The sequence below is a fragment of the Ambystoma mexicanum genome, chromosome 1q (genome assembly GCF_040938575.1).
Source record: "Ambystoma mexicanum isolate Mex_15411 chromosome 1q, UKY_AmexF1_1, whole genome shotgun sequence".
Taxonomy (NCBI): Eukaryota; Metazoa; Chordata; class Amphibia; order Caudata; family Ambystomatidae; genus Ambystoma; species Ambystoma mexicanum.
In genome coordinates this window covers 1,525,840,085-1,525,864,066 of record NC_090922.1, presented here as the reverse complement: position 1 = coordinate 1,525,864,066, position 23,982 = coordinate 1,525,840,085, and the positions used below count along the sequence as shown (strand labels likewise).

The 23,982-nt window shown below is 49.6% G+C and overlaps 1 protein-coding gene across 1 annotated transcript in view; it reads left to right on the top strand.

The window, feature by feature from the left end:
* The window catches only part of LOC138563357 (pneumococcal serine-rich repeat protein-like), a 186,764-nt gene that overhangs the window by 90,073 nt on the left and 72,709 nt on the right, over positions 1-23,982 (top strand). Inside the window, exons 3-4 of the mRNA XM_069642840.1 lie at positions 7,162-7,331; positions 9,520-9,581. Coding sequence (XP_069498941.1) covers positions 7,162-7,331; positions 9,520-9,581 — 232 coding nt within the window. The remainder of the gene's footprint in view (positions 1-7,161; positions 7,332-9,519; positions 9,582-23,982) is intronic.

Genomic DNA, 23,982 nt, shown 5'->3' with positions numbered 1-23,982 from the left:
ATAGTGGCAGTAACACACGGTCCCTGGGTAATGATATAAGGTAGTGACAGTAACACTCCTTCCCTGGGCTATGATATATGATAGTGACAGTAACACACGGTCCCTGGTTAATGATATAAGGTAGTGACAGTAATGCAGCATTCCTGGGTTATGATGACAGAAATGCACTGCCCCTGGCGAATGGTATCAAATAGTGACAGTAACGCATCATTTTTTGGTAATGGTAAAAGATATTAACACTAATGGACGTCCCTGGGCAATGTTATCATATAGTATCAGTAAGGCATTTGGCGAACCAGAAGAAGGCATCAGACTCAGGGGTGTCATTTTTAATGGGTTTTATTTCACTAAAGAGAAATGCCTACCTGTCCCGGCTGCTAGGAAATATTTCCATGCCTAGTAAACTAGACTAAGGGCGCACGTCAAGTCATCAAATGTAGTCCTCAGTCCAAAAACCTGTCCAATATTTACCCTAACGCTTTAGAAGAGAAAAATAGAAAAGAAAGTCAGAGCAGTAGTTTCCCAGCTCAGGCTTCATCCGGCCAATATCACTGGAGATTTTTACCAGTTTGGGAAAAAAAAGAATGTTCTTGGAAGTTCATTAAAGCAAAGTTTTTAGAGTTCCCCTTTTTGGTCCCTCATTCAGAGTTGTAAGGCTCTCCATCTCTTTACACAAAGGGGTGATTCCCTCATCCCTTCTGCACAGGAAGGCCAATCATTCTCCATTCGGAAGTTTGGGCCCCTTGAGGAAACCTTCAGGATCCCTTCTTGTCACATTAGCAATGTCTCTGATTTCTCTAGGGGTCTCCAAACCCCTCGGACACTCTGTCTTGTTCAATTTTGGGGACTGTATCTGCAGTCCTCGTGCAGATACAGCTCTTCTCGCATTAACGTAGTCTCTGATTTCTCTAGAGGTCTGCAAACATCTCTGACACTCTGTCTTGCCTAGTTTAGGGGACTATCTCTGCAGTCTTTGCCCAGGTTCCGCGCTCTGGTTTCAAGGGTTCCCATAATGAATAAGTTACTTACCTATGATATGATATGTGATATGTCATTTATAACGCGCCTATACACAAGTGTTTCTAGGCGCGACAAGACAAGTGGGGGGAGACAGAGGGCGGACAGGACAAAAAATCTTACATGGCGTTGTATTATTTTGGTCGTGCAAGTGCAGCAGCATAACAAGCGCAGGGGGAAAGGAGAGGGGGAAGTGCCGGGGGGAATAGGAAGTGAGTGCAGGGAGGCAGGGGTCTGTCGGGGTTACAGTTACTATTCCTTGATGCACGGTAGGCCCAGTGGCAGTGCAGGGAAGACTGATCAGGAGGAGCCTGGAACCCAGAGAGACCTCTGGTGGTAGCCTAGCAACCAGTGTGCGTAGCAATCATGTAGGTCAGCAGGAGAGAGAGAGAGAAAAGGCAGAGGAGAAAAGGAAGGTCTTGAGCAACTTACAGAACTTCAGGTGGCCTGGTTCAAGTTTGAGAGGTGCCGGGAGGCCATTCAAGAGGGAAGTACCTGCAGAGGACAGAGATCAACCACCCACTCTCTGCCTGTAGAAGTGTCTGACCTTCAGGAAGTTGGAGGTAGCTGAACGAAGGGCTCGAGAAGGAAGGTATTAGGAAAAGAGAATGTTGGATGTAGAGCGGACCCGGCCCCAGAAAGCCTTGTGGACGATGCAGAGGGTCTTGAAATTGATCCTTGCAGCCACCGGGAGCCAGTGGAGGGATTTCCGAGCCGGAGAGATGCAGTCCCTGGGCTTGAGGCCAAGGATAAGTCTTGCAGTCCTGTTCTGGATTAGATGCAGTGGGCAGAGAGTAGAGGAAGGCAGATTAAGAAAGAGGCTGTTGAAGTAGTCCAACCTAGAGAGTACCAGGGCCCTGGAGACAGTGACCTTCTGGGGGAAAGGAAGAAAATCTCTGAGGAGGTGCAGCTCGTTGTGGGCCTTCTTGGCAAGGCCCGTGATGTGAGGAGAGAAGGAGAGAGGGGAATTGAAGATGACTCCAGGGTTTTTTGCTTCACAGGCAGGGTAATATTGTAATATATTGCAGAAACGCTTCATTCCTGGGTAATGTTGTAATATATTGCAGCAATACATTACATCTGGGTAGTATTATAAAATAGGGACAGCAATGCACCGTCTCTGGGTAATATAATAAGGCAGTGCAGCAACACATCATCCTTGCGTAATATTGTAATTTAGTACCCGGCGGGGGCCTAATCAGAATGAAACAACCATTCTGATTGGCCCTCGCCGAGGCATTAACCAGCCGGTAATCCCTTGGTCAGGATTCCGCGGCCATTGTACCCGGCGGGGGGGCGTGGCAGCCCATCAGCCACTGAGGAGGCTCGAAACGGGGCCATCCCACTCCAAGCCTCCCCACGGCTGAGAGGCTGCCTTCGCCCCCGCCAGGAACTCAGGTAAGGCTTTTTTTTTCCCTTTCTCTCCCTCCTACCTGCCCTCCCCACTCCACCCCACTTACCTTCTTCCTACTGCGTCCCCGGTGGGGGACGATGGCAGCCTCCAACCATGTTGAAGTACGTTTTATTTTCTTTTTTTTGCTTCCTCTCCCTCCCTTCCTGCCTCCCAACCCCACTTACCTTCTTCTCCTTTTTTTTCAGCAGCGGACACGTTGGGAACACTTCTGTTTCCAGCACGTCCACTCCCGATGGCCGCCATGGAAAGGGAAAATGGACTCTGTTTTCCCTTTCCCGGCGTCCATTTTCTTGGTCCTATTTGGGTTTGTTTCAGTCCCGAAACATTTTGGGACAGAAAAAAATGCTTTTAGTGCCCCGGTCACGCAAATCTTTCGGGCCGGGATACTAGAAGCAATATGACCCTCGCGGTGGGGGCATTACTGACTCAGGTAATGCCCCGGGGTCTTCGTTAATTATGGGCACCGGGCATTACCTGAGACGGTAATGCACCCGCCGCTCGGGTCATATTGCTTAAATATTGTAGCCAACACATCATCCGTGTGTAATAGTGTAATACATTGCAGCAATACATCATCCCTGGATAATATCGTTCCTTGGTAATATCGTCCCTCGGTAATATAATAAGGCAGTGCAGCAACACGCCGTCCCTGGGTGATATTGTAGGATAGTGACAGCAATGCTCCATCTCTTCGTAGCACGCCATCTGTGGGTAATATTGCAAGATAGTGACAGCAACGTAACATCTCTGGGTAATATAATAAGACAGTGCAGAAACACGCCGTCCCTGAGTAATATAATAAGGCAGTGCAGCAACACGCCGTCCCTGGGTGATATTGTAGGATAGTGACAGCAATGCTCCATCTCTTCGTAGCACGCCATCTGTGGGTAATATTGCAAGATAGTGACAGCAACGTAACATCTCTGGGTAATATAATAAGACAGTGCAGAAACACGCCGTCCCTGGGATATATAATAAGACAGTGCAGAAACACGCCGTCCCTGGGTGATATTGTAGGATAGTGACAGCAATGCTCCATCTCTTCGTAGCACACCATCTGTGGGTAATATTGCAAGATAGTGACAGCAACGTAACATCTCTGGGTAATATAATAAGACAGTGCAGAAACACACCGTCCCTGGGATATATAATAAGACAGTGCAGAAACACGCCGTCCCTGGGAAATTTAATAAGGCAGTGCAGCAACGTGCCGTCCCTGGGTAATATGGTACAGTGCAGCAATACGCCGTCCCTGGGTAATATCATAAGGCAGTGCAGCAACACGCCGTCCCTGGGTAATATGGTACAGTGCAGCAATACGCCGTCCCTGGGTAATAAAATAAGGCAGTGCAGCAACACGCCGTCCCTGGGTGATATTGTAGGATAGTGACAGCAATGCTCCATCTCTTCGTAGCACGCCATCTGTGGGTAATATTGCAAGATAGTGACAGCAACGTAACATCTCTGGGTAATATAATAAGACAGTGCAGAAACACGCCGTCCCTGGGTAATTTAATAAGACAGTGCAGAAACACGCCGTCCCTGGGTCCTGGGTAATTTAATAAGACAGTGCAGCAACACGCCGTCCCTGGGTAATTTAATAAGGCAGTGCAGCAACACACCGTCCCTGGGTAATATAATAAGGCAGTGCAGCAACAAGCCGTCCCTGGGTAATATAAAAAGGCAGTGCAGCAACACGCAGTCCCTGGGTAAAATAATAAGGCAGTGCAGCAACACGCCGTCCATGGGTAATATAATAAGGCAGTGCAGAAACATGCCGTCCCTGGGTAATATAATGAGGCAGTGCAGCAACACGCCGTCCCTGGGTAATATGGTACAGTGCAGAAACATGCCGTCCCTGGGTAATATAATGAGGCAGTGCAGCAACACGCCGTCCATGGGTGATATTGTAGGATAGTGACAGCAATGCTCCATCTCTTCGTAGCACACCATCTGTGGGTAATATTGCAAGATAGTGACAGCAACGTAACATCTCTGGGTAATATAATAAGACAGTGCAGAAACACGCCGTCCCTGGGTAATTTGATAAGGCAGTGCAGCAACATGCCGTCCCTGGGTAATATGGTACAGTGCAGCAATACGCCGTCCCTGGGTAATAAAATAAGGCAGTGCAGCAACACGCCGTCCCTGGGTGATATTGTAGGATAGTGACAGCAATGCTCCATCTCTTCGTAGCACGCCATCTGTGGGTAATATTGCAAGATAGTGACAGCAACGCAACATCTCTGGGTAATATAATAAGACAGTGCAGAAACACGCCGTCCCTGGGTAATTTAATAAGACAGTGCAGAAACACGCCGTCCCTGGGTAATTTAATAAGGCAGTGCAGCAACACGCCGTCCCTGGGTAATATAATAAGGCAGTGCAGCAACATGCCGTCCCTGGGTAATATGGTACAGTGCAGCAATACGCCGTCCCTGGGTAATATAATAAGACAGTGCAGCAACACGCCGTCCCTGGGTAATATAATAAGGCAGTGCAGCAACACGCCGTCCCTGGGTAATATAAAAAGGCAGTGCAGCAACACGCAGTCCCTGGGTAAAATAATAAGGCAGTGCAGCAACACGCCGTCCATGGGTAATATAATGAGGCAGTGCAGCAACACGCCGGCCCGGGTGATATAACATGGCAGTGCAGTAATACGCCGTTCGTTGGGTAATATGGTAAAACAGTGCAGCAATACGCCGTCCCTCGGTAATATAATAAAGCAGTGCAGCAACATCCCTGGGTAATATAATAAGGCAGTGCAGCAACACGCCGTCCCTGGGTAATATGGTACAGTGCAGCAATACGCCATCCCTGGGTAATATAATAAGGCAGTGCAGCAACACGCCGTCCCTGGGTAATATGGTACAGTGCAGCAACATGCCGTCCCTGGGTAATATGGTACAGTGCAGCAACACGCCGTCCCTGGGTAATATAATAAGGCAGTGCAGCAACACGCCGTCCCTGGGTAATATAATAAGGCAGTGCAGAAAAACGCCGTCCCTGGGTAATATAATAAGGCAGTGCAGCAACACGCCGTCCCTGGGTAATATGGTACAGTGCAGCAACATGCTGTCCCTGGGTAATATGGTACAGTGCAGCAATACGCCGTCCCTGGGTAATATAATAAGTCAGTGCAGCAACACGCCATCCCTGGGTAATACGGTACAGTGCAGCAACACGCCGTCCCTGGGTAATATAACATGGCAGTGCAGCAACGCGCCATCCCTGGATAATATAGTACAGTGCAGCAACACGCCATCCCTGGGTAATATGGTACAGTGCAGCAACACGCCGTCCCTGGGTAATATAACATGGCAGTGCAGCAACACGCCATCCCTGGGTAATATGGTACAGTGCAGCAACACGCCGTCCCCGAATAATATGGTACAGTGCTGCAATATGCCGTCCCTGGGTGATATAATAAGGCAGTGCAGCAACACGCCGTCCCTGGCTATATTAATAAGGCAGTGCAGCAATACGCCGTCCCTGGGTAATATAATAAGGCAGTGCAGCAACACGCCGTCCCGGGGTAATATGGTACAGTGCAGCAACACGCCGTCCATGGGTAATATGGTACAGTGCACCAATACGCCGTCCCTGGGTAATATGGTAAAACAGTGCAGCAACACGCCGTCCCTGGGTAATACGGTACAGTGCAGCAACACGCCGTCCCTGGGTAATATAACATCGCAGTGCAGCAACACGCCATCCCTGGGTAATATGGTACAGTGCAGCAACACCCCGTCCCTGGGTAATATGGTACAGTGCAGCAATACGCCGTCCCTGGGTAATATAACATGGCAGTGCAGCAACACGCCATCCCTGGGTAATATGGTACAGTGCAGCAACACCCCGTCCCTGGGTAATATGGTACAATGCAGCAACACGCTGTCCCCGGATAATATGGTACAGTGCTGCAATATGCTGTCCCTGGCTATATTAATAAGGCAGTGCAGCAATATGCTGTCCCTGGGTAATATAATAAGGCAGTGCAGCAACACGCCGTCCCAGGGTATTATGGTACAGTGCAGCACCACACGTCCCTGGGTAATATGGTACAGTGCAGCAATACGCAGTCCCTGGGGAATATAATAAGACAGTGCAGCAACACCCCATTCATGGGTAATATAAGACAGTGCAGCAACACGCCGTCCCTGGGTAATATAAGACAGTGCAGCAACACGCCGTCCCTGGGTAATATGGTACAGTGCAGCAACACGCCGTCCCTGGGTAATATAATAAGGCAGTGCAGCAACACGCCGTCCCTGGGTAATATAACATGGCAGTGCAGCAACACGCCGTCCCTGGGTAATATGGTACAGTGCAGCAACACGCCGTCCCTGGGTAATATGGTACAGTGCAGCAACACGCCGTCCCTGGGTAATATAATAAGGCAGTGCAGCAACACGCCGTCCCTGGGTAATATAACATGGCAGTGCAGCAATACGCCGTTCCTGGGTAATATAGTAAGACAGTGCAGCAACACGCCGTCCCTGGGTAATATAGTAAGACAGTGCAGCAACACGCCGTCCCTGGGTAATATAACATGGCAGTGCAGCAATACGCCGTTCCTGGGTAATATAGTAAGGCAGTGCAGCAACACGCCGTCCCTGGGTAATTTTGCAAGATAGTGACAGCAACGCCCCATCTCTGGCATGAAACACAGCAAAATGTTTATAAGTCAGCACTGACATTTATTTCCCCCCTCTTTTCTTGCGCAGGTGAAACAAGCACAGGTTCCGTGACAGCAGCACCCACCTCCCCCACCACAGCCAGTAGCCAACAGACCATCAACAAAATTCAATTCACGTCGAGTGACCCTTGGGTTCCAGAACTCGCCCACCCGCAATCCCCAGCGGCGCAAGACCGCCGAAATAGATGTGACGCCTGGGTAAGTAAGGCACTTTTTATGAGTACTGAAGCATTTATTGGAATAGAAGTGAACAAGGAAACCCTGTATTTCCTACAAACCAAGGGAAGGGCACGTGACTCAAATGGGAACCTCACCCCGTGAACTGCACCTTATAATGTGACAAGTAAAAGCGCTTTCATCAAGGGATTTTGCCAGCGCAGGCCCAGGGGCGCAACGCCAATGAGCTAATCGGGCCTCAGCTCCCCCCCCCCGCCCCCTCGACCCCTCTCCCCAAATGTGACTTGAGGGGTGGGGCTGAAGCCCGATAAGCTCACTGTTCTGTCAGTCAGAGAGGGGAAAGAAGCCTTTCCTGCAACAGGCGTCTTTAAAGTGTTCCTGTGTTTGTGCAGAAAAAAGTATTTGCAGAAACGCAGCAAAACTTTAAAGCTGCTAGTTTCAAGAAAGGCTTCCCTCACCTGTCTCCCTAACAAGAATCAATGGACACCCCAGCCCCCTCCCCAAGGATGTGTTCTATTACATCTGAGCGGGGGGGCGAGGGGGGGGGGCTGGTGTGCACACCTGCTTCTTGCTAGGCAGAGACGTGAGAAAAGCCTTTTCTGACACTAGCAGTGCAGATTAGCTCATTGTGTATGCGTGCATGTGTGCATGAGTGTGCATGTGACGTATGAATGAGGGTGTGATGTAAGGGGGGCTGGGTGTGCATGTAAATGAGTGAGTGAATGTGTAATGCTGGGCTGCTGCTACCATTTGATACTCGGGCCCCATGCCAAACAACCCTTGGAGTAGAACAGAGGGGACGGGGTCTCCAAATTTGCCCTGCCCATTTTGTACAATGGTCCCTGTCATTACCAGTTAGCCCCCTTCACCCCCCAATGTTGGTTTCACTGCGCCCGGAAGGCCCCATCTGTGCTCTGATGTGAGGCCCAATGTGCTCAGCAACGTCCTACGTGCTGCTGCTTTGACACCAGTTCACACAAAGATTCCTTGGAATGGGGTCTCCATAACTGAAGGCAGCCCGTCCCTCCCCATTTGAACGGTTAGCTCCAGGCCGCGAAGTTTCGGCCTCGCTGCGCTCCTGTAAAGGCTTTGTTTCCAAGCCTCCAGGTGTAGGGTGCAGATTATTTTCCAGTTGTGTATTGCAGTGCTGCCCCCAACTTCATGGGTTCTGTGCAGTAATACGTTCCTCTTTGTGCCTGCCACAGTTTGAATACTTGTGGTGTGCAGTAGGCGGGCCTGCTTACTTCATGGGTTCTGTGCAGTAATACGGTCCTCTTTGTGCCTGCCACAGTTTGAATACTTGTGGTGTGCAGTAGGCGGGCCTGCTTACTTCATGGGTTCTGTGCAGTAATACGTTCCTCTTTGTGCCTGCCACAGTTTGAATGCTTGCAGTGTGCAGTAGGCGGGCCTGCTTACTTCATGGGTTCTGTGCAGTAATACGGTCCTCTTTGTGCCTGTCACAGTTTGAATGCTTGCAGTGTGCAGTAGGCGGGCCTGCTTACTTCATGGGTTCTGTGCAGTAATACGGTCCTCTTTGTGCCTGTCACAGTTTGAATGCTTGCAGTATGCAGTAAGAGGGCCGCTTACTTCATGGGTTCTGTGCAGTAATACTGTCCTCTTTGTGCCTGTCACAGTTTGAATGCTTGCAGTGTGCAGTAGGTGGGCCTGCTTACTTCATGGGTTCTGTGCAGTGTGCAGTAGGCGGGCCTGCTTACTTCATGGGTTCTGTGCAGTAATACGGTCCTCTTTGTGCCTGTCACAGTTTGAATGCTTGCAGTGTGCAGTAAGAGGGCCGCTTACTTCATGGGTTCTGTGCAGTAATACTGTCCTATTTGTGCCTGTCACAGTTTGAATGCTTGCAGTGTGCAGTAGGTGGGCCTGCTTACTTCATGGGTTCTGTGCAGTGTGCAGTAGACGGGCCTGCTTACTTCATGGGTTTTGTGCAGTAATACAGTCCTCTTTGTGCCTGCCACAGTTTGAATGCTTGTGGTGTGCAGTAGGCGGGCCTGCTTACTTCATGGGTTCTGTGCAGTGTGCAGTAGGCGGGCCTGCTTACTTCATGGGTTCTGTGCAGTAATACAGTCCTCTTTGTGCCTGCCACAGTTTGAATGCTTGCGATGTGTGGTAGGAGGGCCTAGCAGGCGGTGTGTGCTTGTGATAAAGCAGTGGACACCATGTGACCCAGTTCTCTCTTGGCTTCACTTTTCAGGTATGCCAGGCCTTGAGGAATAAGGGCTTCAATCCTAGGCGCTGTGGTCCCGCCACTTTCAGGTAAGTCCTGGAGCCCTCGCCCCATACACTTTAAATGTCTGACCCCATGTTCCCCCCTCCACCAGCCCACACCCACAGCCAGCTCTTTAATGCTGCCCTGGTACCCACGGGGGAGTATCCAGGGGTGAACTATAGAAAAAGTCTTTGATGGGGAAATTGGGATCTCCCAATACCTATCCGAGATGGAAGTGAACCCTAACCATCCATGCGCTTGGGTCCCATTCCCCACTTTGACAATACCACTAAAGTCTAGAGCGGTTGCAGCTGGTCGTTTTGCAAAGTGCTGGGGTGCAAAGGATTCCTCCGGACTGGCCTGAGCGAGCGCCCCTCAAATAATACAATAAGGAATGGGCCGGTGCTTCTCATATACATTTTCTTATTTTAAATAATTGGTTGTAATCATGCATATCCCGGCACAAATGTCCTACAAATTGGAAAGCAAGCCTTAGAATCTGCACTTGATTCTGCAGGGCAACACACGTAACACTCCAATAGAGGCCAGGTCACCAACACTACCCAGGAGCTACATTCTACATGTGTGGATGTTGGCTGTTCCCTAAGAAGTAGCAGGAGGCCTGCCACAACAATATATGCCAGCATTGCCCCACTTGCAAGCAGGAGCTTCCCAGATCCGATTATGAGGTCTGCCACCTTTCATGCTGGTTGTGTCCAAAGGAATGAATGACTCTGCTCTTAACAACACATGCCAGCATTGCCACTGAAAAACACATTTATACTTTTCTAATGACCAAAGAAAGTGTGACATCTACCTCTACAATATATGCCAACGCTGCCCCTCTTTCATGCTGCTAGTGCCCACATCAGATCCTGCAATCTGACTCAATATATTCCAGCACTGCCGCGTTTCTGCATCATGCCACTGCCAGTGCAGACAAACTAAACCTTTGCCAACATGCATGCATGCACACGCATACACATATGTCTACACACATTCACACAAACACATATGCAAACACATGTATTTACCTTTGATCTTTTTCATAAGTGTAAAAGCAGGAAGCCGTTTTTAATTGTTTCACGCATGACATTGGAAAGTTTCAGATCGATTTATCCTGTCCTACAGGTCTTACTAAGTTGAATACTTTGGCATCCTTGGAAGAGCCTTTGAGATACATGCATCTGCTTGTAGTCACTATTTGACAGAGCTATGCCTCTTCTTGCTAGGCATAATGTACAGCCCATTTGCACATTACACACTCCGCCATTACACTTAATTGGAGCTGAGACATTAAATTGCTGCCCATTAGAGGTGCATTGCTAAAAACGAGGCAAGGGGGGAAAAAGGATTAGCCGCCAAGGAAGCTGATCAGGGAGTGGCCAACATAACTTTCCCCACCAACAGCGTCTCCTCCTCATGGTCTTTGCAGAGGCAGCAGCTGGAAAATAGGTTCTGGACTGATCCACAAGTCCTCACTCACTCCACTGTGGAGCCTATGCAGGGGGATGTATTAACTAGGTTTAAATTCCGCAATGGGGAGTTGGTTCTCGTACTTACAGCATTCTGCGCAGATCTATAAGTACTCCTTGCATGTAGTGCTTTAAAGTGAGATCAGAAAGGTGTAGGGGAGGTGCTAATGCTCAGTAGGTGAAGTCTAAGTAGTAAGAGTAGTAGTTAATTCAACATTATTCAATATTTAGTTAACCTGATAGCTGCCAACTTTGCCAGTTCCATGCATGTTTCTTCGAGCCGTTCCTGTTGTTTTTGCTTCCAATTGCATGGTGGAACTTGAAGTTTTGTTTTTCCCATTATAAGGGTGGGCCTACAAATCCCAGTTGGGCACCAGCCTCGCACGCAGTGTCGGTAGCTGCATAACCCAGCTGCGGGCCCCACACACCCCGGCCCCCTCTATAGGGAAAAGCTCTACTGTGCCTGGACAGAGTTCCAGGACGGCCGTGGATACCGCCCGAGGCCTTGGGCGCCTGCCTACCAAGTGGGTCGGCGTTCCTCTGCCCATCCAAGACCCTCTGCGCGCCCAGGCCCTCTCTGAAGTGAAAAGCTCTAATGCACCCTGGCCAGAGCTCCAGGACGACTGGGGGGTGCTGCCACTGGGCGCCTGCATTCCAAGCAGATCGGCTGCCCCCCGCTGCCCAGCAGAGGTCCATGCACGCCAAAGAGGGAAAAGCTCTGGCCTGCCTCAGCCAGAGCTCTGGGACGGCAAGGGGGGCTGCCCCCACCCTTGGGTGTCTGCCTCCCATGTGGTTTGACCATCTGCCTGCCCAGAGGAGGTCCCAGCGGGCTACCCGACCCTCCCTCCAGGGTAAAGCTCTATCAAACCCCGGCTAGAGCTCCAGGACGTCCAGGGATGCCCTTCAGTGCCTGTTCCCACTGCGGTTTGGATGCCCCCCCTGCACAGCTCGGGTCCCTGTGGACCCCCGCGCGGTCCCGTCCCTTGGAAAAGCACTAATGTTCCTCGGCCAGAGCTCTAGGACGTCTGGATGTGCTGCCTCTGCCCTTGGGCGTCTTGGGCGCCTGTCTCGCACATGGCTCAGCCGCCCACCGGCCCAGCCAAGGTGTCTGCCCGCCTCAGCAGGTTCCCTGTCCCTCCATGGGGGGGAAAGCTCTGTCACACCCGGCCAGATGTCCAGGATGGCTGGGGTGCAGTCCCCGCCCTTGGGCACCTGCCACGCATGTGGGCCAGCCGCCCTCTACCCAGTGAAGGTCTTCTCTGCTCGGCCGGCTTCTCTGTCCCTCCATGGAGGAAAATCTCTATTTCTCCCCGGCCAGCGCTCTAGGATGGACTGGAGTGTTGCCTCACCCTTTGGCACCTGCCTCCCAAGTTGGTCAATGGCCCCATGCCCAGCTGCAGTCCTGGGGCACCCCAGCAGCATCCCTGTCCCTCGCTGGAGAGGAAAGCTGTAGCACTCCTGACCTGAGCTACAGGGAGGCCTGGGGTGCTACCACTGCCCTGGGGCACCTGCCTCTCATGTGGTTCGACAGTCCTCCTACTGAGCGGAGTGTCCAGTGTGCCCCTGCAGGGTCCCTGTCCCTCCCTGGAGGGAGAAGCTCTATCGCACCCTGACCAGAGCTCCAGGACGGCCGGGGGTGATGGTCTGCCAAAGGGACCTTGCCTACCACGTAGTTCGACCATCCCATTGCCCAGCAGGAGTCCCTGGGGCAGAGGCATTACTAAGGGGAGGCTGGGAGGGTGGGGGCTATAGCCCTGGGTCTTTTGGTTGTAGCCATGGATAGAAGATAAGGGGCTACGACTAAAAGGCCAGCTAGTTGAGAGTTCTGACAGTCCCAACATTAGTGTTGCCCTGGATCTTTTCCAGACCTGGCAACACCCCTTCCTGGGGTGCCCCAGTGGGTGTTATTCCCATGACCCACCAAGCAGCTTCTGGGAAATCAAAGTCTTTGGGTTCCGTGGGGAGAATGGTTGCAACGCTGAAACTTAAATGAATTGACCGAAGGGCACCATCAGGAGTGGAGGCTGCATCTTAATTTGACTCAACACGGGAAACCTCACCCGGCCCAGACATGCAAAGGATTGACAGATTCATAGGTCTTTCGATTCTGTGGTTGGTGATGCATTGCTGGTCTTAGTTGGTGGAGCGATTTGTTGAGGCTCCTCCATGCTAACTAGTTATGCGACTCCCTTGGGTGGTGTTGACTCAGGAGGCGAACCTGGCTTTTCCTGTGGATCGACCCAGCTGTGGTGGTCATCTCTCTCTGTTCCCCTCCCAGGGTTTGGGACCGGTATTCTTTCTTGCCCAAAACCTAGCAGCTGATTTAGCACTGGTGCAGACAGGGGAATCTGACTGTTTAATTAAAATCAAAGCATTGCGAAGGCTCATGGTGGGTGTTGACACAATGTGATCTCTGCCCAGGGCTCTGAATGTCAAAGTGAAGAAATTCAATGAAGCGCGTAACTATGACTCTGTCATAGTGACCCATACCTATGCGTTGTCCAGCTGGTAACTTTCCCCGTTGGAGGAGTATGTATGGGGATAGGCAAAAATGGTATAGCATCTATGCTGACCATGGTCTGGTAGCTAGGTGTGCCAAGAGAATGGGGAATCGAACCCAAACAATTCCAGATGAGTTCTTTCCTGGATCCCAAAACCTAGTTAGGAAGTTGAAGTCGCTTCCTTACACAAAACCAAACCCCACACTGGTTTTGACAGACCAAGATCGAGCTGAGAGAGAAGGCAGACGCAGATGGGCATCATAAATCAATTGCAAGACACGCTCAACCAGCCAGTCTAATTGGTGATCTTCAAGGCGTCACGATCTCAGCATTAAGGCACCAAGAGATCGATGAAGTTCCTTATGAAGAATGACTGCCGGACGTAGGACCTGTGACGAGCTCCAGAGGCTGGATGGTTAATGAAGGCCATAGCCATGGAGGGATAATGGTACCCGTAAACCATGCTCTCTCGAAACCCACTCCTAAATTGATTCTGTTGAGGGATCCAGAATCAGACTCTGAACTTTCATCCTGGTGGTTGTCTTGGACCGTGACTCCAACGGGGCGCCTGCCGTCCAATAGTATAGACTTATGTAAATGTTAATTGTTATATATATTGTTAGATATTGTTAGGAGGTGTCTCAAGTGATTCATTGTTACCTATATGTTCATATGTTGTATGGACTGCACCTGGTATGCCTGTATTAGGCTTTGGTGTTGTATATGATTCTGCTCTCGGCTTGTTAAAAAACAATAAAATGTCAGCTGACCGGCAGCCATTAATCCGGAATGAGCCACTCCAGTGGTACAAAAATAGCCAAATGCTGTCATCTAATTAGTGACATGCATTAACGGATAAACACGATTCTGACTTTCCCTACCTACTAAAACTACAGATAAGGGAAAGGGCTTGGTAGACTCAGCAGGGAGAGAAGACCCAATTGATCTTGATTGTGAAGATACATGGGAGGTGTCAGATAAGTGGGAGGTCCTTGAGCCGCTAGTGAACTACCACTACTCTTATAATTTTTTATCATACCCGTTGAGGCAGAGGGGTGAGATCCCTGGGCCTCTCACTTCTGGTTCCAAGCACCTGATGCCCGCTGGACATGACCTGCTCCTTGGACAGTGGTAGGTGGGGAGTTTGACTGGGGTGGTACACCTGTCAAACGATAAGATAGGTGTCATACGTCGAGCTCAGGGAGGACAGAAACGTCCCGTGGAGCAGATGTGCAAAAGTTCACCAGATCTCAATTTTCAAAATACAGACAATGAAAGCAGGACCACACGATCCTTCTAATTTTTTTGGTTTCAAGGTGGAGTTGTCAGAAAGGTTACCACAGGGATAACGTACATGTGACAGCCAAACGTTCATAGCGACTTCGCATTATGGATCCTTCGATGTCGGCTCTTCCTATCATTGTGAAGTAGAATTCACTAAGTGTTGGATTGTTCACCCCCGAACCTGAGCTGGGTTTAGCCCATCATGAGACGGTTTAGTTTTACCCTCCTGATGATGTGTTGTTGCAATAATATTCCTGCTCAGTAAGAGAGAAACCACGGATTCAGAGATTTGATGTATGTGCTTGGCTGAGGAGCCAATGGGGCAAAGCTACCATCTTGGGATTATGACTTAAAGCCTCTAAGTCATGATACCCCCTAAACCGTTATGATACCGCAGCGCTGTGGAGTCATGGTAGGCCAAGAATAGCCCGCCTCTGGGCTGGTGCATAGAGCTGCTCGCCTCAATACTCTAGTGTGCACAGAAGGGGGCCACCTCTCTTGCCCATAGTGCGCTGGATGTTCCTGAGGAATCCAGTGGTAAATCATTTGTAGATTACCTGATTCTGGGTCAGGTTTTCGTAAGTAGTACAGAATCTATATTGCCGTGATCTATTGAAAGCCATCCTCTAAGCCAAGCTTTTGTCAAAAGCGCTGCTGTGATGGCAGGTGAAAAGGGTCTCGGTCCTTCCTGCCACGGTTCGGAACACACAAGATGTTCCCATCTACCCTGTATTTATCGTTGGGGGTGTGGGTGTGCCTGGGAACATTCTTCACCCGTTCCGGTCAGTGCAACAGACCAGATGGCCTTGCCCCAACCGGCGGCAGAGTAGCAGGTCCCAGCTCGGTGAGGCAAGGAAGAGAGGCTGGGCCTTGGTTGCAGATGACAGCTTAAGCCCTAGCCCCAGGGAATGAGCTAGCGGCTTAAGCCCTGGACGCTGGACACAGGCATCTGGTCGGGGAGGGCCAGCCTGGACCATCTGGATCGTCGGCAGGGATGGATTTGAGCATATGTCCCTTTTAGTAACGTGGATGCAATGGATGGGGATGCAGAATAACTCTGACAGCAAATAATCAAACCAACTCAGGATGATGGCAAAGGTGCTGTTTTATTAACAATTATCTAAAACAGGGAGTTACAATGGACATCAACGGATGTTGGCTCGAGCTCTCAGTGCATTTCTCATAAATACATCCTTATATGCAAACGTGACGTCATACTACGTGGCAAATAATAGAAAACGTATCAAAGGTTGTGATAGGCTTAAGGGGAACATCCAAGTATACATTGCATAGGAACTAGTATTGTGAATGGCTGCCCACTGTCAGGTGGACAACATATGTCTTCCCCTAAAAACATGTCATCTTCAACACTATTAAGTACACAGTTTATCATTGGTCTTCAAACAATAAGGCCCTTTGTTATATGACCCTCTATAATTGGTTGGCACGCTCGTGCCATGTCTGGAACATTCGGGTTACTTAGCAGCACGTAAGTTCAGGCCCAGGTGTCAGGAGGTGGACTTGGCTTTACGTCTCCACCCAATTAGCCCAACATCTCTCATCACCCGTGCCTTCTGCCATGAAGAGTGTCTTTGAACTTGGCCTTGCAACGTTTCCTTGTCTGTGGGAATACATGTGAGTGCGAGCACACACTATCGTTGTTCTAGAACTCCACGCTCAACTCTATTTCCATTCTTAGTTCACGTGACAGGAGACTACGATTTGGTCACTTTTGCAGCATTTAAATGTCTTAAATGACTAAAACTTGACACGCTTGGTGTTCTTTCTTTGCCCCTTAACAAGGGATGATTCAGCTTTATACATTCACTGCCTTCAAGAATAGATATTCGACCTTGACTGCTTTAGCTTTGAAACCAGGCTAACCAGCCTCGCCATTCATTTCCACGACCTTGCTTATTTTTGCTGCAACACAGTTCTCGCCTTTTCTCTGCATGTGTCCTGGCTTACTAAATTCAAGACACTGATGTCCAGTTTCTATCCAATGGCGGCTTTGCCTGCAGTCTATTCATTCCATAAAGCCAGCTTCTAAGATGACTTAGCCTACTTGCGTTACAGCATCTGTACAGTTATTGAACAGCTTGCATTTTCTGCAGAGCTTCGTACACACGCGATCTTCTTTTCGCATATGAAAGTTAACTCGATTCTTAACTTCGTCATCAGTTTCTGTAAGATCCATGCATTCTCTTCAGCCAGTATCCTCGGGGCGTCGCGCTCGTTTTTCCTGACGTCACCAGCTCCTCTTTTTGCTCCTTTTCATATTCCTTCAGGGAGTTCCTGCCTCAGATTATCGTCTCGTCGGCGGTACATTCGATAGGGCTGTCTCAGTGGGTACATTCTTTCGAATATTCGTTGGGGTATGGTCACAACAGCTGTTTTTAAGCATGGCGCAATCTCAGGCTTCCAACATATAGGAAGTAGGGTGGCGGGATTTCCTGCAGAGGGATGTAACTGCTCCTCTGCAGATTGGTCATCTGGCTGGGGTTTCTGGACCAGATGGGCAGTCACGACTGGCCCAGATGTATCTAACATTTCTTTCCGGCTAGGCTCCATAAGACTGCACTTCTGGGAGCTTAATAGTCGATGGGAAGTGTCTTTATGTGGGGCTGCTGTGTAGCCCAGATGGGGATGCCTTCCCTGCCCCCGGACCGATATTCCAATGTTGTCGGCGAGCCAAGCCCCACGGTGGCCAGGAGGCCCAAGTGCAGGTGGTGGCCAACAGGGCTGAGCATAGGTGAGGCTTAAGCAAGCCCAGGAGATGAGGCACAGGCGGGATCTGATGTCCGGCCGAAGTCTTAGGGGAGAGCTACCAGGGCTTTGTGAGCCAGTCCGGTAGCCTCTTGGGCTGGCAGTCCAGAGCACGGGGCCTTCACCAGACTGTCCCCGGAGGGCCAATGCGGAATGACCGTACTTCCAAGCACAGCAGCTGCAGTCTGTTTGGAGAAGGAACCCCTCATCTATGCACAGTCACTCAGGTCCTTATCAAGTGAGTGATGCTTGTGCATAGCTCCACGCTGTAAGATGAATCGCCCCTCAACACTTCCAGAATCCCTTAGTTCTGACAGGAGCCACAGGTTTGTGCACTGGCAATGTTTCAGGATTAAGTGGACCGAGTCTAACAGAGGGACGGTTATTATTTCAGGAACACATCACTCTAGTGACGCTGGGAAACTCTGGCTCCAACTCCACGTGCCCTCCTATGGGGCAAGAAATGCTCGAGTCAATCTGGTTGGGCTGCCCTCTCAAGGGTACCAGATAGTATTGGGTAAAAACCCAAGAGGAAGGGCTCGGAGCACTGCAGACGACACAGATCCTGGCCACAATTCTTCTGCGTTGGAATTGTAATGGGTTATTGATAAGGCGCGTAATACCCAGAGGACCCGGGGATCGAACCTGTGTTGCCCTGTGTCATCTTGCTTCCAACGAGAGCACGTTGCCCCTAAGCTATCCTCCGGCTCGTCTCTGGGTCAGATTGTAAAACGATTCCGTATCTATGCTCCACTCTTCCATATTGGGCGGTATGCTAGCCAAAGATGCATTTGGCATACCTGCTAACATTATCCCATTCTGGAGACACCAGTTACCTTCTGGTTTTAGCTGCATTCTGGGACTTGTAGTTCATGGTTTATAATGGGCGAATCCAAGACTGCAAGCCGCAGAAGGCACATTTAAAGCCAAACGTGGACTAGTGTCTCCCGAATGGAATAGATAAGGTTGGCATCTATGAGGACATTGGATTGCTGAGCACTGGCCTTTGGTGTAGGCGCCTGTTTCTAGTGCCTCTGTCCCCGATGCCCGGCTCTACATCTCAGAAATAGAAGCTAGGCCACGGGTTGAAGCGAGGGTTGAGAGGGCAAGCTTGGCTACCCGCTGTTCTGTTGAGCCTGTTTTTCTGACGTCAGGCGATGCGTGCTCTGTGTTGTGTCGTCTCAATCATGTCACTTTTTTGCGATTTTGTAAGAACTGCGAAACCCAGACTTCTCTCTTTTCGCACGCGGCTCGCAATTGAAGTACGTTGTAATTGTATTCTCGTATGTATTTTGGATCCAACAATAATACCAGAATTGTGTCCGTTTTTTTTTTCTTATTCTAAATGAGACAGCGGTTCGTCTTATGTGGCGTTTTTACTTCTTTGTGCAACACCAAAGAGTAACTGCGTAGCGGACTGAAAAGCAATGGCCCAGGGGTGTCCAGAGTAATGCCAGTGGTTATGATTAATCCAAAACCAACAAGCCAGCTCTCTTCATGTCTAAAATGTCACCCTGAGTGTAACGAGTATTGGTTCCCGATCTTGGGGTGCTAAAAACACCCCAGGTACCCCTCAATGATGACGCCCAATGAGACTGAAATACGCCTGGATTTACTTGTGGCCTCGTACAGAAGGGATGCGACCAGGCAGTTATAATGTGCATATGGTATTGCCCCATCTGCAGTGGAGTGGGGGGCATCCCAAAGCATGTGCAGGCATGTACTGCGATCTTCATTCGTTGCACCTCATTGAGAATTCATAGGTCGTTTCATCATATACTATCATCGTTTGATAAGGGAGGATAGCTCAGCGGCACTGTGCTCGCCTTGGAAGCAAAACGACACAGAGCCGCACAGGTTCGATCCCCGGGGCCGCGCTTTGAAACCTCTGCAGTATTAAGCGTGTTCTAAATAACCTATCATGTCACGTGCTAGTGAACTACATGGCACCCACATAACATGATATAGGGGACTGGATTGAAAGCACTGGCATGACCTTTCCTGTGTCATGATACGGCAGAACGTGCCAACTATTTGTATTCACTTTTTTTCTCGATGTTGCGGTACTTTAGCGAGCAAGAGTCCTGGCTTCAAACGTTTCATGCTGTTCCCAGATCCAAAACCAGTCCCTGGGGTTCTGGTAGATACATGGATGCACAAGACCGTAGCATGTGCATAGTGCATAGACCTGAAAGTCCCCAGTGGGTTCTAGTACTTACATGAATAGTGCAACAATGCACAAGGAGCCAGCGGGTTCTAGTAGTTACTAATGTAGTGCATACATCTACAAGTACCCAGCAGTTACTGGTACTTAAATACCCAGAGCATAGATGTACAAGTACCTCATGGGTTCCCCTACTTGCAGGCATAGTGCACAGATCTACAAGTATCCGACAAAAGTTGTCCGGTGAGTTAGGATCTAGGGCAGGTTTCTTGAGGATAGGGGTGACAGTCGCCGTCTTGTAGGAAGACATTGCCGCAGGAGGGGATGGGAGGGTAGAGGGCCCACCTAACGCCGCATCCATCGCCCTTCACCCCCCTATTCAATAACCCGCAGTTTACTTCTGGGCAAAATACGACGGCTTTTCAGCACTGACGTCAAGGGGGGTGTAGGATGGTACGTGACATGTTCGAGGGGGGGGCAGGTAAAGCTCTTGGACAGTGTAAGATGGACTTTGCGCTGGATGAAAGGGAAGGGTACCGATACTGCCAGCTTAGACACTGGCTCACCCATCCCACCTTAAAGCAAGCCGCTACCCGGGAACAAACCCCCTTTGAAAGATATCCCGGCAGGGAATCGGGGGACAAGCACTTGATCACAGACATGAATGAGCATATGTAAGCAGGAGAGGGTCCTCCACACCGAGCCTATATGAAGAACTGGGGGCAAGCTACGGGGTCCGTCATCGAATGCGATGAATGGGGGTGGTTGTGGAAGCAGATACTAAAGCTAACAAGATCCCTTCAAATAAGGGAGATGTGGGAGAAGTTACTCACCCAGTGGCACATGACCCCCTCCAAACTTCACAGAATGTATCCTGGGGTATCCCCCCTCTGCTGGAGAGATTGCGTCACAGTGGGCACTTGGGAGCAGATTTGGTGGGAGTGCCCAAAATTTGAGATATACTGGGCGGGGATTTGGGGCAAACTTAAACAAATCTTGGGGCTCAATTATGGGGGACACAGAGGACTGGCAATTCTGGGATTGGGGGGACCCTAGCATCAATCAAGCTTTATGCAATAATGATGATGGCGGCTGCCATGGTCCTAGCTCGCAGATGTAAAGCGATGGGCCACTGCACGATCACGAATGGGCGACAAAGATGTGGTCCCTGGTGGTGCTGGAGTGGCTCACGTACTCAATACAGGGAGATCACCTGAGGGTCAGGTTGGACTGGGATTCTGTACTCGCATTCCTGGTGGATGGCACAAGGCAGCGGTGGTGTCCACGGAGCATGCAACTCTTGGGCATAATAGACACCTCCGAGGAGGCAGACTAAGCATGGGGCAGGACAAGTTGGTATAGCCCAATTGAAAGGGGAGTGGCAGCGGGGAGGGGCGAGAACTGGATAATCATGGAGAGGCGGGGTTACTCTGAATTACTCTTGAAGCTTGGGTTGGGGAGTGGGGAGGAAGGGGGGGAGTTGGGGAATCCGTTACAAGTTTTGTTGTTGTTTTTTCTACGAAAATGCCAATAAAAAACAAGTTTAAGAAAAAAACTAGCTAAGGCTAGGAGAAGGACTCCCGTCTCCTGATGACTGTGTTTTGTCTCAGGGTTTCCTTGATTCTACTGTCTCAATCAGTAGGCCATTCGTAAATAATCTCTGGTTATCCTCTGGATTAAGTTCTGCAGTTCTTTTAGGGGACTGGTATGTTGCCCTCCCTCTTTCTTAGAAATTGTCTTAGTTCTGTTTAGGTTCCTTCTTTTTCTCTTCTATGGTTCGAGCCCCTCTGGTATATTGTTCTCTCGAATATTTTTGTTGTTCAACTTCCCATTATAATCCACCTCTTCCCAGAGTCGTGTTTCATGTATGAGGCTTATTTTCCTGAGGTCACAGGTCTTTATTCCCTAAGTGTATTTGTCTAGTTTGCTCTCCTTCTCATCCTCGGGTTATGGGTTGGGCTTTTCCCTTTTCCCAAGGTAACAAGTTTCCAACTTTGTTTCTCTCCCACTTAGGGGTTTTTGGGTTTCTCCTGATCTCTTCAAAAAAGTTCTGATTCATCACATTATTTCCACGTCTTTTCGCATTAGTACTGGGACGAGTTTTGTTTCATTTATAAGGAGTCACTCTTGACCTTCCGGTATTCCCTTTCTCCGTATTACCTTCTGTTTTCAAGGGTAACAGCGTCAGTACCTGTGGGACGTTGGACATTGTGATGAATCCTATGGAGTCATCACTGATTCCCCGGTAGTGGTCTCCTCTCACATGGCCAGGGGACGGCAGCCGCTACCTGATCCTGACCATAGGGGTGGTATTATGAGGGGACAGATATCGGGAGAGGGTGAGGACTCCACTGGGAGTGGCACGGTATTCTTCCCCGGCCCCCCATTAAGAAAACCCTGTGACACCTGGGATCCTGATAGCATACTATCATCCTGAGTTAAATACCGTTCATACCTCATATGTGCATAACACCTCCTGTCTCAGACGAAAATCCCAAACAAAACTACCATAGAAGTCCTACAAACCTTGTGGACTCCAACTCCCATAAAGCGGCAAGTACTGAGACGAGGAAGGAGGATCAAGAGAAGCACTAAGTGGAACATGCAGTCTAGTTATTGTAATGAGATCCATCTGTGCAGGACATTTAAAAATGGTGACCGCATTTGCATATCAGAGAGAAGCCGCACGGCAGAAGGAAGCAGAACCACAGGATAGGCACAGGAATGGACCGTGCCAGCGAGAGCAGACGTTCACAGACTGCAGCTTGCAGGCAGTGCTTACCGGAGTGGCACAAGGCCACAGAGAGCACCGCAGGCTTAGTGAGAAGATGGCTGGGGAACAGGCAGCAACAGCCAAGCTGCCAGAAACGTGGTGTCATCCAGAAGCAGCAGGCTTACCGGTGGACAAACACTGAGCCTGCAGAAGAGCTCTGCAGAGAGGGGAACGCCATCCCGAGGTGAACGCTTTACCGCAGCTACATGCCATAGGTCGGTGGCGTTGCCGGAAACCGGGGAGTCTGCTCAGAGATGTTGGGAAACCTGGGGCATACCGACAGGCATGGGACCCATTAAGAAGGCATTTTAAATACCAACCAAACAGAAAAGAAAGACAGAATTTGCACACCTCATATATGAGTTGTCGATATGGGGAAGGTTGGAGCAAGTATTGCCACAAGCCAGTGAATGTTATTGAAGGAGTTAAAAGTCAAAACTTGGACAATTCTACAGATATAAGATTGTCCACAGTTGGATGTCTTTTGAGCAGAAGATGCCTGTCCACAACACATTCTCAACATTCTACCAGACAGAAAAGACCTCATCCACTCAACAGCTGATGGCGAGCATTGGCCCAAAGAGGATATGGTAGTCAATAGTTTCCTATGGTCCAGGAGGTCAAAAGCTGCTGATAAATTGAGCAGCAACAACAAGCCTGCCTTACTCCAACATCTGGGTTTGGAGGTCAACTAATGCACTCTCCATACCATGATGTTCTCTAAATCCAGACTGTCTCGGATGTAAAATATTAGCCTTGTCCAGATGTTTTTACAGTTGCATAGTAGCCACCCGAACTACAACCTTCAAAAGAAACGGGACATAATGTGATGGGTCTATAGTTGTTTCAAAATATCGGATCTAGACCCGCCTTTTTTAGAAGTGGCGTGACTACAACATTCTTGACATTATCCGGGATGGCTCCATGACGGAAGACGACATTGGTGAAATGTGTGAGAAACAGTGCAAAGGTACTAACATTGTTCAGAATGATTTTAGCAGCCAAAGTATCACCATTACAGGATGTGGGGTAGATTTTCATAAGAACTTCCACCATGACCTGTACTGAGATAGTAGGAAAGCTAAAAGTTGGGACTCACTCAGGGGTGCAACAATATTCTTAGGAGATGTAGCCGAAGCAGGGTCTGCAGCAATTTTTGCATGTGCCCCTGTCATTTTATCAATGAAAGCTTGCTGGATGTTGGAACAGTCGTCCGTTGTGGTGGGAGAACAAGTCCGACTTCAAGTGGGATTTTTCCAGATCTTTTAAGATTTTGAACAATTTCCTGGTGCTGTTGGTCGATATATTACAATAAAAACTATATTATTGGCCATCCACCCCTGGATTTGTGTTCCCTGATTGGCTGGACCAGGCTAGCCAGGCTTGCGACCCAGCTCTGTTCTCAGCGCTCTGTGTACCTTCTCAAGGTGATGAGAAAGACTATGTGTCCCTATTGTTGCTACAGGTATAACCACTTTGCCTTAG